Source organism: Salvelinus alpinus, chromosome 23 (assembly GCF_045679555.1).
Source record: "Salvelinus alpinus chromosome 23, SLU_Salpinus.1, whole genome shotgun sequence".
NCBI lineage: Eukaryota > Metazoa > Chordata > Actinopteri > Salmoniformes > Salmonidae > Salvelinus > Salvelinus alpinus.
This window is the reverse complement of record NC_092108.1, coordinates 24,073,296-24,087,207: the sequence shown is the minus strand read 5'-3', so window position 1 is coordinate 24,087,207 and position 13,912 is coordinate 24,073,296. Positions and strand designations below refer to the sequence as shown.

The window sequence follows — 13,912 nt, the reverse complement described above, 5'->3', positions numbered from 1 at the left end:
AAAACAGAGATTACCTCATTGGATTTGTGACTGGCTCTCCCTGTTGGTTTGGAAAATGAACTACCTAAATACATTCAGAAAACTAATTCAGGGGTGTATTTATTAGTCAGATCCTGTTGGCAGACGTTTTGCACCAGAATTCGACTAATGAATACACCCTCATGTGACGCTACACTCAAACGGTTTTATTTTTGCTGATTGATTGATTTATCCAATCCCAGATTCCGATGTAGACCTACATCTATAGCTCCCTCTGTCCACAAATCATCTCGGATTACTCAAGACACATCAATGGGTTTAAATGTCATTGTTTATAAGGCATTTCATACAAAAGCAGAACACAAGTGTACAATAAAAAAAGACAACATTAATCCTCTATCTACTCCCTCCACCTCCCCTGGCCATTCACTATAGGCCAATCTACCACAAAGTCCAAGCTACACCACATCACTCTCCGGTCAGTGCAGACACCTCTTGGAGATGCCATCTCACCACCTCATCCAACACTGCTGGCGCCCTTACAAGCCATCATGGCCGCCTCCATCAGTGTCTCTTGGTGGTCCTGGTGGAGTCAGGCGTCCATCTGTAGCAGGGCGATGTGCTCACCACGGGGCAGCAATGCCAAGGCCAGTGATGTGCCCCCTCCACTCTCGTCAGCATGGCACAGGTCTGCTAACGCCGTCTCGTCCACAAAGCCTGCAGTGCAGGCGCACACGTAGTCACGCATGGGGATACCCGCGTTGATCAGTGCCAGAGTGGCAGCGTTCACACACGCACTGTAGTTCCCACCGTCTGACTGTAAGATCTGAGAAGGAAGAGAGTGAAGTGTTTCAATTCAAGTCAGGTTGACTTTTCAAGCCCCATGTCTAAGTGTTCAATTTGACGAAGAAACCTCTACACCATTCATTAGTTGGATTCCGTTGCAAAAGTGAGTGTTTCTATTGGACACATTTAGGTTGGTCCCTTCACGTTTTGTTCAGTTTGGTGTTACAGTTTCCGTTGCAAAACATTTCGCAACAGAAGAAAAACTCCGAACTACTAATGAATACTCCCCTGAGAACATGAAACTGAGTAAAACTTAAAATTGGTTCCAAATCCCAAAGACTGGATATACAACCACTTTCATTCCCCATTTTAAGAATAGTGCAGATTCCACCACAACCCATTTCATAATTAATTCAGATCTGAAATAGCTGATACCTTGACATAAATGTCTATTTGAGAGCGTAGGTACAGATTAGTCAACACCGCTGCCTCAAACGTCTGCTTGAGGTGAAGGCTCATCTCTGTGGATTTGCGGTCCCCGTGGGGTCTCCTCTTCCTCTCAGCTGTGCTGAAGGTGGCCATACTGTACTGGCAGTTGATGACAGCGCGGTCATGGAGATATTATTTGTTATCTAACTAACGTTAGCTAGATATCTATCCATCTTACTAGTTTAGCAATAAACTTACTCCATGAGGCCATACACAACTGCCAGCGCTTTGGTATTTCCCTGTTCTATGTATGCAGACCCGTCAGCTTGGGAAAATAAACCCATACGAGCGTGTACTTTGCGCAGCTCAGTAGCTTTTCTTCCATTCTAGACGATATCCTTGGTCGGACAATAATTCCAGGCCTGCCATCTTTGAATGTTTGAACTGGAGTACGACACCTACGCACGTGTGTTATAGACGACATTACCCACACGCCCATGAGTAGATATGGTGGTTTTAGGGATTCAAAACCAAAGACGATTTGACGACCTCGCCAAGAGATTTAGGATTTAGGATGTATTCATTGCGCCGATTCTGTTGCAGAATGTTTTACAACGTTTAATCCAAACGGAAAACGAGAGTTTCTTTTGGACAAATTCGAGTTCGTTCATTTTGCTCTGTTTGCTTCAGTTTGACTCTTAAACAGTAAACGCTTCCGTTGCAAGAGGTAACGGAATAAACCGTTGGTATAATCTGTGTTAGAACTAGTCACCGGGACTAGGGGTTGAGTCTGTCAGGGCACCCCCTAATTAACTACACTGGTTTCAGGAGTTGGATAGCACCATTGAAAGCATGTTCCAGCCTAGTTTTAGGCATATTTCATTGTTCATAGAATGCAGTTCAGACCCACCATACATACAGTACTATTCTTACTACTTCAGCTTCTATTCAGTTTGAATTCTACATGTAATACATCTCCTACTTCCATACAAATGCTTAGACAGCTGAAGCAAGCACACATTTTATTCAGGAAATGTAAACATTTGTGAATTGTAAACAGTAAAACAAAAGATTGACAGAATTTCCTTTGAATTACTTTCATTTATAGCCAAACTCTTTGAAATGATTGCTATTGTTATGCCAAATCTAATATTGCTGGAAAATTACAGTATGAAGTTATTAACCAAGTGGGCATATGCGTAAATGATCCAATACAGCTAGAATACTTCATATTTGGTAAATGTAGTAGTAATGAAAAAATACATGAACATTTCAGTCATGATGTGTGATGTAGCCTCTTGGATGTTGTCCTGATTTTTAAAGTTTGACAGAAATAAGACCCACATATGAACACTCCTAGAGCAGTATGCCGTTATGTACACCACAAGATTACAAAAAACATTCCAAACTTTGACACTTTTAAAAATAAAATTTATTAGCATCTCTAATGTGTATAAATAAAAACATATGAAACAATGCATATACTGTACGTATAATGTAATGAGCTGAACAATGACTGGATTATGTGATACAAAGGAGCAGTCTTGTTTTTAGTTTTTTTTTGCCAGTATGTCTGTGAGAAAAAACATGTACCTTGAAATCAAGCATTTTAAACAATATGCATACCTATAAGTTGCAACTCTACATTCTGTCATAAGAATGAAACAAACAAGGAAAGGAGAGAGGTCAAGAACAGCAATAGGGGAAAAGCATGGAAAACAAATTGTTTTGCGATCCCTTCTGAGAAGCTTTTAAAAACGTTTTAGCATCAATATATTGTTATGAAGTGTGTACTGGTTCCACTAACAATGTTGAGGCAAAAGCCACAACACTATACACACTGAACTGATCAATTTAAAGAGTACACCATATTTCACTAATGCATTTAGAGCTCCACAAATTAATTTTTAAAAGGGTCCTTTTTTATTAGCGGATCTTACATTTTAGGGACCAAAAAGCCTTCAGTTTTAATCCATGAATTAAAATATGGTAAATTAAAAGGAGAGATTATAAATTCAACAAATTCTAGAATTTCTCTGGCACAAACAGAAACAACAATCACTGTTTTGTTAATTTCTGTTTGTAATTGGGTTCGCCATTCTCTGTAATGACTTCCCTGTTACAGGGCCAGAATACCAATGGGCCAGAGAATGGGCACTTTGTGGGGTGTTGGAATTGGCTCTCTAAGGCAAAAGGCAAAGAGAGGAAGGGACCTCTCTTCCTCGGTCACCCAATTAGTTGTATTTTGGTCATGCTCTTAACACTCAAGGGTGTTTAAAATGTCTTAAGAGTGACAAACATTATACACAAAGGAAAAATACTATTTCTGAAAGATGGCCAAAACATTGTCCTAGTCCAAGGTGAGAATGTTTTTCTTGAAAACCATCCCAGACTTGTAACAGACCAAGAATATAAACTTTTGAACACTAGAGGCAATGCCCTACAAAACCACACAATCATGTGCGATACTGCCACAGGCAAAATCGGTTTGAAGTTACACGGCGTGGACTTATAATATTCAATTGGCCTTTGTCTCATATAGTAACTCTGTTTCTGGTTTTCCTCCTAAATCGAAAAATATCACAGCTGTAAAGGGGAGCACAACATCCATGACAACAACAACTGCTACAAAGTTCAAAAACAGAGTGGGTAGAGTTTTTTTTTTGTTTTTTTTTAAGGTGACGTGTCTGCTTTAATATGCAAGTGTGTGTGACAGTGAAGGTGTTATCATCGGCACCCAAGGATCATGGCGACCTCATTCAGCCTCGTGGAATGAAGGAACTACTTAGTAATAGTTGAACAATGGTCTCTGCTCCAACCCCAAGTCTTTAGAAGAGTGCAAAGATCCCCTTATTTTTCATGTGTGTTTTAGCCCTGATATATCCACGTTCACACGAGCTAAAACTCGGAAAACTCCTTTGCGCATTTTTCCGTTACGGAGACGCGGATCTCCTCCTCCTCGTAGTCATCGAAGTTGCTTGTGTCTCCAGCGCCTCGACACTTTGGTATGAACGGGGCTTCCACCTAAAAACACAGAGCAGCACAACCAGGAGAAGAGTGAGGGAGTTTGCCTTAGAGGAAACAAAGCCAGTACTTGATATTCTAGAGATGCCTAGGTAACACCTCCTTTCAGCAAACTACTTTATGAAGGTATTCTAGTGAGTCAAATAGAAAACATTATTATTACTCCATATAAAGACTATTGTTATTTCAAATTGTTACAAAAGCCACAAACAATCTCATTAAATCATTATTCAAAAATAGTGTTAGGCCTAGTACTTTATCTAGTCTAGGCTACAGATTGAGTTTGAAATCTGTAGGGCTTGTTTCTCTTATCCATAAAAATACTCATCAGTTATATTAGCACATTTACGGCATTTTTTCTTCCATAAGGATCCTTCCGACTGTTTGTCTGTTTAAAAAAGTGACGGGATTTCACTTAGTAACTATAGCATAGCCTGCATTAAGCTAAATCAGAAAAAAAACTATGGCTGATTTGGTGGGGGGACAAAGCACATCTTTGCCTGTTTGGCAGTTGTTCGGTTTCAAGGCGAATAATGAAGGTAAACCAACAGACCCAAGTCACTTGCAGAATATGCAAAAAGATTATCAGGGCAAAGGATGTACAGAGTACAAACCTCAGTCAACATTTACAAGTCCATCATGCTGCTGAGTTTGCTACTCTGGTGCAGAAAAGGTGAACATGCAATCGTAAAAATCGCCCAACCCTACAATGCTCAAGAAAGTTCTACTGGACATCAATAAAATAGTGTTTCATAAAAGTTAGGTGCTATAAAGAGCAATTCAACTTTGCATTGTTTGTCCTCATCTTCCAACATAGCCTTGAACGTACCTTCCTCTCGTATATGGCGATCCAGTCCGTTGTGGCGAACCACTTGTGTCCCTTGATGTCGTTTACACCGTTCTTCAGGTTGCCGTAGCGTTTGGTCAGGTCCACCTGCAGCAGGTTCCTCAGCAGGTCCTTCAGGTCAGAGCTGAAGTGGGATGGGAAGCGGACCTACAGGGGGACACATGTTGAGGTTTGTCTAAATGGTAATGTATTGAGAAACGTACATTTACTCCTCGTTAGCCCTCTAAAGCAAGTGACAGAAAGAGGCTTTCACAACAAACATAAGCCAAAAGCCAGACAAGCCTTCATTTGACAGTTAACTCCCACTGAGTTTAGCTTACTTAATGAGAACAAGACAGGTGTTCAAAATGTGTTAAACTGCAGGTGAAATAGGTTGGCCAGGTTGTAAAATGGACTTGTCCTTACCTTTCCAGACACAATCTTCTCATAGATCTGAATGGGCTGGTCAGCGAAGAAGGGAGGGTATCCAGCAGCCATCTCATATATAAGGACCCCCAGGGCCCACCAATCCACTGCTTTGTTGTAGCCCTACACACAGCAAAATGACAATGTAGTTTACATTCACATATCTAATCCAGGGCAACAAACTGTTGCATCTCTTCAAATGGAGTAATTTCATGTACTGTGTGTCTGTCACGACTCCCACCTTGCTGAGGATGATCTCGGGCGCCAGGTACTCTGGAGTTCCACACAACGTCCAGGTTCTGCCTTTTACCCTCTTGGCGAATCCAAAGTCAGTCACCTGACCACCAAGAACACGTACAGTCAGTAAAGCAACATAGCAGAGAAAACACAACCCACCACTACAGTACAGTCCATAGGAAGTGATGTGTCCCGCAGTGCTCTAGTTGGGTCTGTGCTCACCGGTACACAGTACTGGCACCTCAAATGTTTTACTGCTCGAATACCAGCATCTCTGGTGAAATATTGGCTCTAAAATATGAACGGTGGTGCTGTAAAGCGAAAATGATCCACTTCAAGCACTTCACATATACCTGGATGTAGCCGTGGTGATCGATTAGAAGGTTCTCAGGCTTCAGATCTCTGTAGATAAGGTCAAGTGAATGAAGGTACTCAAACGTCAGTACTATCTGGGCTGCGTAAAACCGTGCGTGCGGTTCACTGTGAAGGAAGAAAAGACAGAAGAATCCGTTAAACTGATGATATAAGGGCAGAAAATTAAACAGTTTTAATTTATAAGCACTGAATAAGCACTGAAATAAACAAAGTATAAGTTACAAAATTATCCAAAACAAATGTTCTATCAACAAATGGAAAATCTATAAACAATCTGTAATCAACCTTCTTTTGTGTTGAGGCGCAGAAAGTTCAGCAGACAGACACTCACCTGAACCTTCCGATTCGTCTTAGATGTGAGAACATCTCTCCCCCTGGAACGTACTCCATCACCATGTACAAATTGGAGTTGTCCTGTGGAGGGACACAAATCCATACAGATACTGAGATGACAATAATTGAATAGCCTAATAAATAGGCCAGATTGAAAAACACAATATTACTTTTTTAGTTTTGTGAACTGTACCTTGAAGGCATAGTCAAGTCTGACGAGGAAGGGAAAAGACACAGCCTGCAATATTCTCTTCTCGTTTAGCGTGTGTTCTATTTGCTTGAGTTTCACCACCTAATAGACAAAGAAGTGATCATCAGACAACTGTATTGACCGACAAATGACATTTTTATTTACTGTTAGTGATGGCATGACAAAACAGTACAGAGGTTGGGGGAGGGGTCCGTTTTTAAATTGCATTCCATTTCAGTAATGAAAATGATATAATAATAATCCAGACACTCACAGGTCAGATCATATCTGTGCTAGTGATTGGAGGAGCCAGGCAGACATTACTGCCGCCCGTCCTAACACTACACAATGATACAGTACTTAAGTTATGCTACAATCTAACAACTACAGTGTTTAATATCATTGTTGCCCCCCCCCCCTTTCTTCTTCTTAAAAAAAAAAGGGGGAGTGGAGGTGATAAATTGCCAAGTCTACTCAAATGTACATCAGTTACCCATCCTGCAATGTGTTACAAAAGGCCAGCTATTTTCCACTGGGCACCCACCTTTTGCTTGTCCAGTATTTTCATGGCGAAGAACTGCTCTGTTCCTTTATGTTTGACCAGCATGACTCTTCCGAACGAGCCTGTACCCAGGGTCTTTAGCCTGTCAAAGTCATCTAGGCCCGTCGTGCTCTGGAATGGGTAACACAAAACATAGAAAGTGTATTAGGCATACCTAATACAGCAGTCCAAGTCTTTTACTCAGTTAAACTTAGATATTCTTCACATCCACTCTCCTCGTCTCCTTTTCAAAACACATTGGTGAAGTACCTTGGACCTTCTCCCCCAATACGGTTGAGAAGGCCAAGAGATAGAATGTGAAGAATAGCAGAAAAAGTAAATGAGAAATAATCCCCAAACCCTGGATTTGTAGCCCCAGGCAAGGCCTCGGAGCATTGAAAACATCTCACCTGTGGTGGACATTCCCATTTCCGTAAGAAGTCTTCTTTGGCTTTGGCTAGAAACTCTTTCACTGTATGGAAGGTAGAAACACAGGCACATTTAGCCCAAAGGAAGGAATTGTCGGTCAACGCATAATGATTGATTCCTATTCAATGACTTTCGATTGCATGGAGCGGGCAACAAAGTACAAAGGAAATCTTAAATGGAACCTTATGTGGGATTTCTAGAAAGGTGCTGGGGATCAATAGTGACAAAATCAGTATGAAGTGGAACTTAATGGAGACAAAGACAGGTAAGGTGTAACTAACCAAACGCCCATCTGCATTGAACATCCACAAAATACATGTACGGAGTTAAGGGAAACAAAACAGTTCTGTTTCTAATGATACAAAACAGACCAACAAAGACAGGCAGTCTAAGTAAGAAGTGATGCCAAGAGCCCTATGTCATGTTTGTCTTTTTTAAATGGAGAGGGGGGTGTAAGAATTCACTAAGACAGGAGGAGAGACTGGTCCCTCATGAAGCATGAAGAGCTCTTGAGCATCACTTTCTTTCTGCACTGACTGTGCATTAGAGCCTAATACTGTTGAAGGAAAGGCTACGACACTCACAGCATTGTTTTTGACGAGCAAGGACAAACCAACATACATGGAAAAACATAGCAGACAGCAGATATCCAGAATGACAGAATGCAGATGACAAAAACAGAGGTTTAGGTAATGGTTTTGGCAGAATATAGATCGAAGCATATAGTGAACCTCTACTACAAGCCAAGCTTGGGTTCATTTACAATAGAATCTTCTGTCATTTTGGGCATCTAGTGGAAGAATGGGCATACCAAAAGTCTCTATAGATCACCCAAGGATTTGCAGGAACAATCACCCACATGGATGAGATGATGTGGAAGAAAGAGACAGAGAGATAGATTTATGTACTAACAACAAGTATATCAGATCAACAAACATGGACAATATGCAGTGAAGAACAACAGAAGTTGACAGCGAAGGAAAAAAACAGTAAGAGAGAGAGTAAGTTGTCATTCTAATCCTGTGATTTAGTTTGACACAGAAAAACACAAGACTGTAATAAGAAAGGTTATTAAACGGACTCATGTGAGTATGAAAAAGTCGCAACATGCATGACAGAATTACGTGACTAGGATCGTATGAAATTCTGTACAAATACAAAGATCTACTGTAGTAAACCGAATGCTTCAATCAATGTGCAGTTCTTTTTTTTTTTTTTTATATAGGCTACTCTGTATGTTGAACCCCTAAATATCCTACATTACCCTGGACTGACAAGTAGACTACTGTATTGTAGGGCCTGAACAATACCAGTATCGCAATATTTTTTTACATGGCAAAAATAAAAACACAAAGCAGACCAAACTCTTTGGTACTTTAAAAACCTGCTGTATGTAAAATATTGTGTGCTACAGCTTGGAAAATAAATACATGTGATTCTGGATGACAACACAATGATGTATGTTTCCAACATTAGGGTTGTTTCCCTAAAGAAGTAAATATGCTTCATGTTTTGTTTCCTTGCCACGATGCTAAGGAGTATCGTCCCTGCTCTACTGTATGACATTCAAGAAGACAATATACGACCACATAGCTAATGTAAATGTTTACATTTTTGACAAGGCACCAGAGCTGGTCATGGTTTACTGTACTGAATGTGAATCGAACATAGACTAATGTAACAGGGTTAGTTATGTTTACACTTACAACTGCAGAAATGTGTAATGTTTATGTATTATAATTGGTTGGTTCAAGTCAGATGTCAATAAGGTGTAATGTCATTGGCTAGGCTTGCAGATAGGAGATCGCGAACGTAAATTCTTCCCAGTCTGATAATTCATGCAAGAGGTAAGTCACATTGTGAAATAATGTATTCTATTTACAATGTGTGCAAGTTAGTTCACTATGTACATTTCCTGATGTATTTATACACACACGTGTACAGAACCCATTAGATATTGGGGGCTTCCAGTGATGTGCTTTTGTATGCATGTTATTGCTGTACAAGTGATTTAGCTAGTATGTCCTAAAATGTAATGGTAGCATTAGCTCCCTGCTAATACACTCATGCTAAAATCTGCAGCCATCAACATCAAGCTAAGCACATCTGATGTGCTGTCCTTTGTCTATCATCACAGGAATAAACAACAATCAACTGGGATTTGTCTAGAAATTCTTTATTACACAACGCAAGAATTAGGAAGTACGATCAGATCTGTTACACCAAGTGTCCAGTATTGTATAGTAGAATCTACACCTGAGTAGAGTAGTACAAAACAGTTTTTAGAGATGAGCAACACTAAGCTAATATTTCTAGAACATGGTTGGCTAATGTAATGTAATGGTTTTCCATTGAAAATGTGAGGCTAACATGTTTATAAACATGGAAGGCTGTGACATTGCCTCAGAATTCAGTGTCAGAATTAGTCTATTAAGCATGATTTAGTTATTGTGTCCACTCCCTCCCTCCCTGCCAAACTGGGAGTGTTTTGACATCTCCCAAGAGCCAAGACAATGAGTCAAAGGTGCTGAGGAAGTTAGCAGGCTAGCGCAACACACACATGGGCTATTATCAGGAACCAGGTTGCTGGCTCTGAACAGCAACAGGCCACACAAATCTGTAGCAGCAGCAGCTCAGGGAACTGTATCAGCTTAGACAGGTTTAACACTAGAAGCTTGGGAGACTGGGGCTCATGTCAAAACTAGCAGGAAAACAGTGCAGGCTTTTGGTTGCATTGATCAGATCAAAGAACATTGCTTGCTTCCTGAAGCACAGGAAGATACCGGAGGCTGGCCAGGTTCCTGTGCCTCTGCCTGGTCTCTTCCAACACTTCAATAAATCTCATATGAACAGATTAGCAGCATCATAAAGTAACAAAGCTTTTAAACAACCCAGATGCATTTAAGTACTACCTACCATAAATATGTTTCATGTTAAAATATGACCATACATTTTAGTCTACAAAAAGTGAAGTGGATGGAACAGCATATGCAAACTCACAAGTCAGTGGCATTTCCTGGACTCACTTGCGTGAGATTACTTTGCTGCATGCAGTTCACACAAATGTAGATCTGGGCACAAACCAATGTCTCCATGGCTGTATAGGCCTTCATGGGGAAACATTTTAAGTTTTATCACAGCATGCTGTGCATTGATTATCAGCATACGTATGTCAAAGTGTACCATTGCCAATTAATACAACCCCAGTGCTAGTTGCGTCAAAGCTTGTAATACCGCTTATCCTCTGACGAAGGTCTGATGACAAGCCCTTCCAGTCAATGACAAACTGTGCTGTGTGTATCTGTGTCTGAGTGGACCTTCACATCACTAAGATTAAACAAAGACTCTAAACAAAAAAGACTTGTGAGATAAGTCACTTGGGGAGTTGTATTACGGGCCTGGTTTTATGAATGAGAAGAGGGCATTTGTCATTTCTTCACCATATTTGGTCACTGTTTAGCAGTGCGCAAGGTGGTAGAGGGAAAGCTGTATATATGCAGCATCTCAAGATGTGGAGGTAAAGGCAGAGTCTGATAATCGAAAACAACTATTCAAACTACTTATCCTTAGTGTGGTTAACCTAAAATGTCATTAAAAAATATATATCTACAGTTTATATTTGCAGCATTGGAGTAGTGAACTTCTGGTTTTTAACAAATAATCTATTTACTTTAGCTAATAAGATTACAAGTTAGCTAAAACATATCCCTGGAACCTACAAATGAAATATCAAAGCAGGCCTTCATAACTACTCAATAAGACCACCACACGTCAGATGGTCAAGACTTTAGCTGACTGGTTATAAAGCTAACGTTACTGCTAGTAGCTGGCACTGCACATTACTCTGGCTTGGTGATGTCTCACGGGCCTGGTGATGGCTAACGTTAGCTAACGCTGACATAAAACTAGCTCTCATTGCCGTTACCTAGGTAGCTACTGACAGCAAAATGGCATTCAATACAACTCGATAGCTAGCTATCTACCTAGCATCCTATTCGGTCTGGATACGATAACAAGATAGAGGCTAGGCCCTTTCCCCAGCTAATCCCCCCGGTATCGTTAGGTAGGTACAGTAACGTAAACCGTTAGGTTAACGAATATCTTGCTTGAGAATTGCGTTTTGGTTGCCCGATAATAACTATATAGAAACATTGTTGTTACATAGTTCACATTACCAATCTCTAGCTAACGTTAAAGAACTAGTTGGTTGCTAACTAAAAGTAGCCATCCAAGTGAGTCCCAGCCCCGAATAAGGTTGCCAATGACAACAACAGTGAAAGGGCTAAAAACGTCCCACACTAGCTAACTTACTAACTAACGTTAGCTATAATATTAGCAGCTAGATAGGCATCTGGATCAGGTTGTAACAATTTAGCCACATAGTTACAAAACCATCTTTGATTATGCTACATATTAATTTGTCGCTAGCTAGCTACCTAGGATTAATTCACAAACCATTTACTATACCCTGCCTCGCAACATGTTTATGGTGAGTGTGTCATTAATGTAAATGTGCACAACACCAGGGATAAGTGAGCTTGAGCACACTCCCGATTGTCAAAAAACTGTTGTCCATAAAATGCTTCAAATGTCAACATTACATTAGCAAATGTTAGCATGCTAACTGGCTAGCTAACGTTAGCAGTATAGATAATGCTCAGCGACCATCCCAACTCACCGCTCTCAAGCTCGTTGCCTTTCTTGGCGGTAGCAGTGTTTCCCATCGTATGGAAGACACAGTGATCGCTTAGACTGCGGGAGATGGTGGTAACGCTAGCTAGCTACACTGCTGTTGAGTGGTGTTCCCCTCGTATTCGTCGTAGCTAGCTACAATCGTTATTTTGGATCTATATAGCTAGATATGTTACAGCCAAATATGAAAAGAGCCCAAATCCCCGTTCACTACCCCCCTTTAGATATTACCCTTCCTATCTCTATCTCGCTGACATGCAGCTAGCGGTCACTGATATCACTTCTCCCCAAAGCATTCGTTGTTGATGGCTTGGTCAAAGACGTTCTGTGTGAAGAGATATCGCACCAATCTTCTTCTTCTTCGGTGAGGTATAAAGGCGGTTGGAATACAATATTAATGGTGCATTACTGCCACCAACTGGACTGGAGTATAAATCCGTTAACCGGTGTTATACAAAAAAAATAAAAAATAAAAAAAATAAATGACTCTGCCAACTAAACCTAAACCCACCACCTCATTCCACTATTTAGACCCTATCTGATCCTACACCAGGCCAAAGGCCTTGGAGGACGGGACACTACAATTCAACACACCCTGTAACTTTTCTGCAGTAAAATCTCGTAAACCTAAGTACTTCTATGCAGCTCCCACCACAACACCTATTTTCTGTGATTTGCATTCCATTCCTGTGATACAGTTGATAACCATGGAAATGAATGCTAAAAAGCCAACCTTACTGAAGCACATTTAATTCGTAGGCCTATTACTATGTACTTGCAAAATTCTACTACTCATTAGTAGCCTCATAGGATCAAATCAAATCACATTTTATTAGTCACATGCATCGAATACAACAGACCTTACCGTGAAATGCTTACTTACAAGTCCTTAACCAAAAATGCTGTTCAAGAAAGTTAAGAAAATATTTACTAAATATTTACTAAACGTTTACTAAACGAAAGTAAAAAAAATAATAAAAAGTAACAATAACGAAGCAATATACAGGGGGTACCGATAGCGAGTCAATGTGCAGGGGTACAGGTTAGTCGAGGTCATTTGTAAATGTAGGTATGCGTAAAGTGACTATGCATAGATAATAAACAGCGCATATCAGCAGTGTAATGTAAATAGTCCGGGTGGCCATTTGATTAATTGTTCAGCAGTCTTATGGCTTGGGGGTAGAAGCTCTTAAGGAGCCTTTTAGTCCTAGACTTGACACTCTGGTACCTCTTGCCGTGCGGAAGCAGAGAGAACAGTCTATAACTTGGGTAACAATTTTTTGTGTCTTCCTCTGACACGACTAGTGAAAAGGTCCTGGATGGCAGGAAGCTTGCCCCCAGTGATGTACTGGGCTGTACGCACTACCCTCTGTAGCGCCTTATGGTCAGATGCCGAGCCATTAAGGTTGCACATTTTGGGGGAAATTCAGAGGTGGAAACTTTCCGGGGGAATTAACGGGAATATATGGGAATTAGCGGGAATATCTGCAAATTATATTAATATCATTTAAATGTAAATGTTTTTTTGCATTGGATATATTTACCATATCATATGGAGACAGAAACATAAACCTTTTACCATATCATAAGTAGATATATTGCAAATGATTCAATCCTTCCAATATACATTTTTAAAAACTATTTA

General features: G+C 40.4%; 2 protein-coding genes across 2 annotated transcripts; both read right to left on the bottom strand.

Moving 5' to 3' along the window:
• Positions 1–292: 292 nt before the first annotated feature.
• Positions 293–1,873, bottom strand: LOC139550633 (exosome complex component RRP41-like). The gene is made up of 2 exons (XM_071361646.1): positions 1,201–1,873; positions 293–805 (listed from the first exon to the last, which is right to left on the bottom strand). The coding sequence occupies exons 1-2, from the start codon at positions 1,345–1,347 to the stop codon at positions 572–574; spliced, it is 381 nt and encodes a 126-aa protein (XP_071217747.1). The 5' UTR covers positions 1,348–1,873; the 3' UTR covers positions 293–571.
• Positions 1,874–2,603: 730 nt separating this feature from the next.
• On the bottom strand, positions 2,604–12,650 carry LOC139550628 (cAMP-dependent protein kinase catalytic subunit beta-like). The gene is made up of 10 exons (XM_071361636.1): positions 12,254–12,650; positions 7,557–7,618; positions 7,150–7,278; positions 6,609–6,707; positions 6,414–6,496; positions 6,061–6,187; positions 5,712–5,807; positions 5,471–5,593; positions 5,048–5,212; positions 2,604–4,218 (listed from the first exon to the last, which is right to left on the bottom strand). Exons 1-10 carry the CDS (start codon positions 12,297–12,299, stop codon positions 4,093–4,095), a joined length of 1,056 nt encoding a protein of 351 aa, XP_071217737.1. The 5' UTR covers positions 12,300–12,650; the 3' UTR covers positions 2,604–4,092.
• Positions 12,651–13,912: the final 1,262 nt, after the last annotated feature.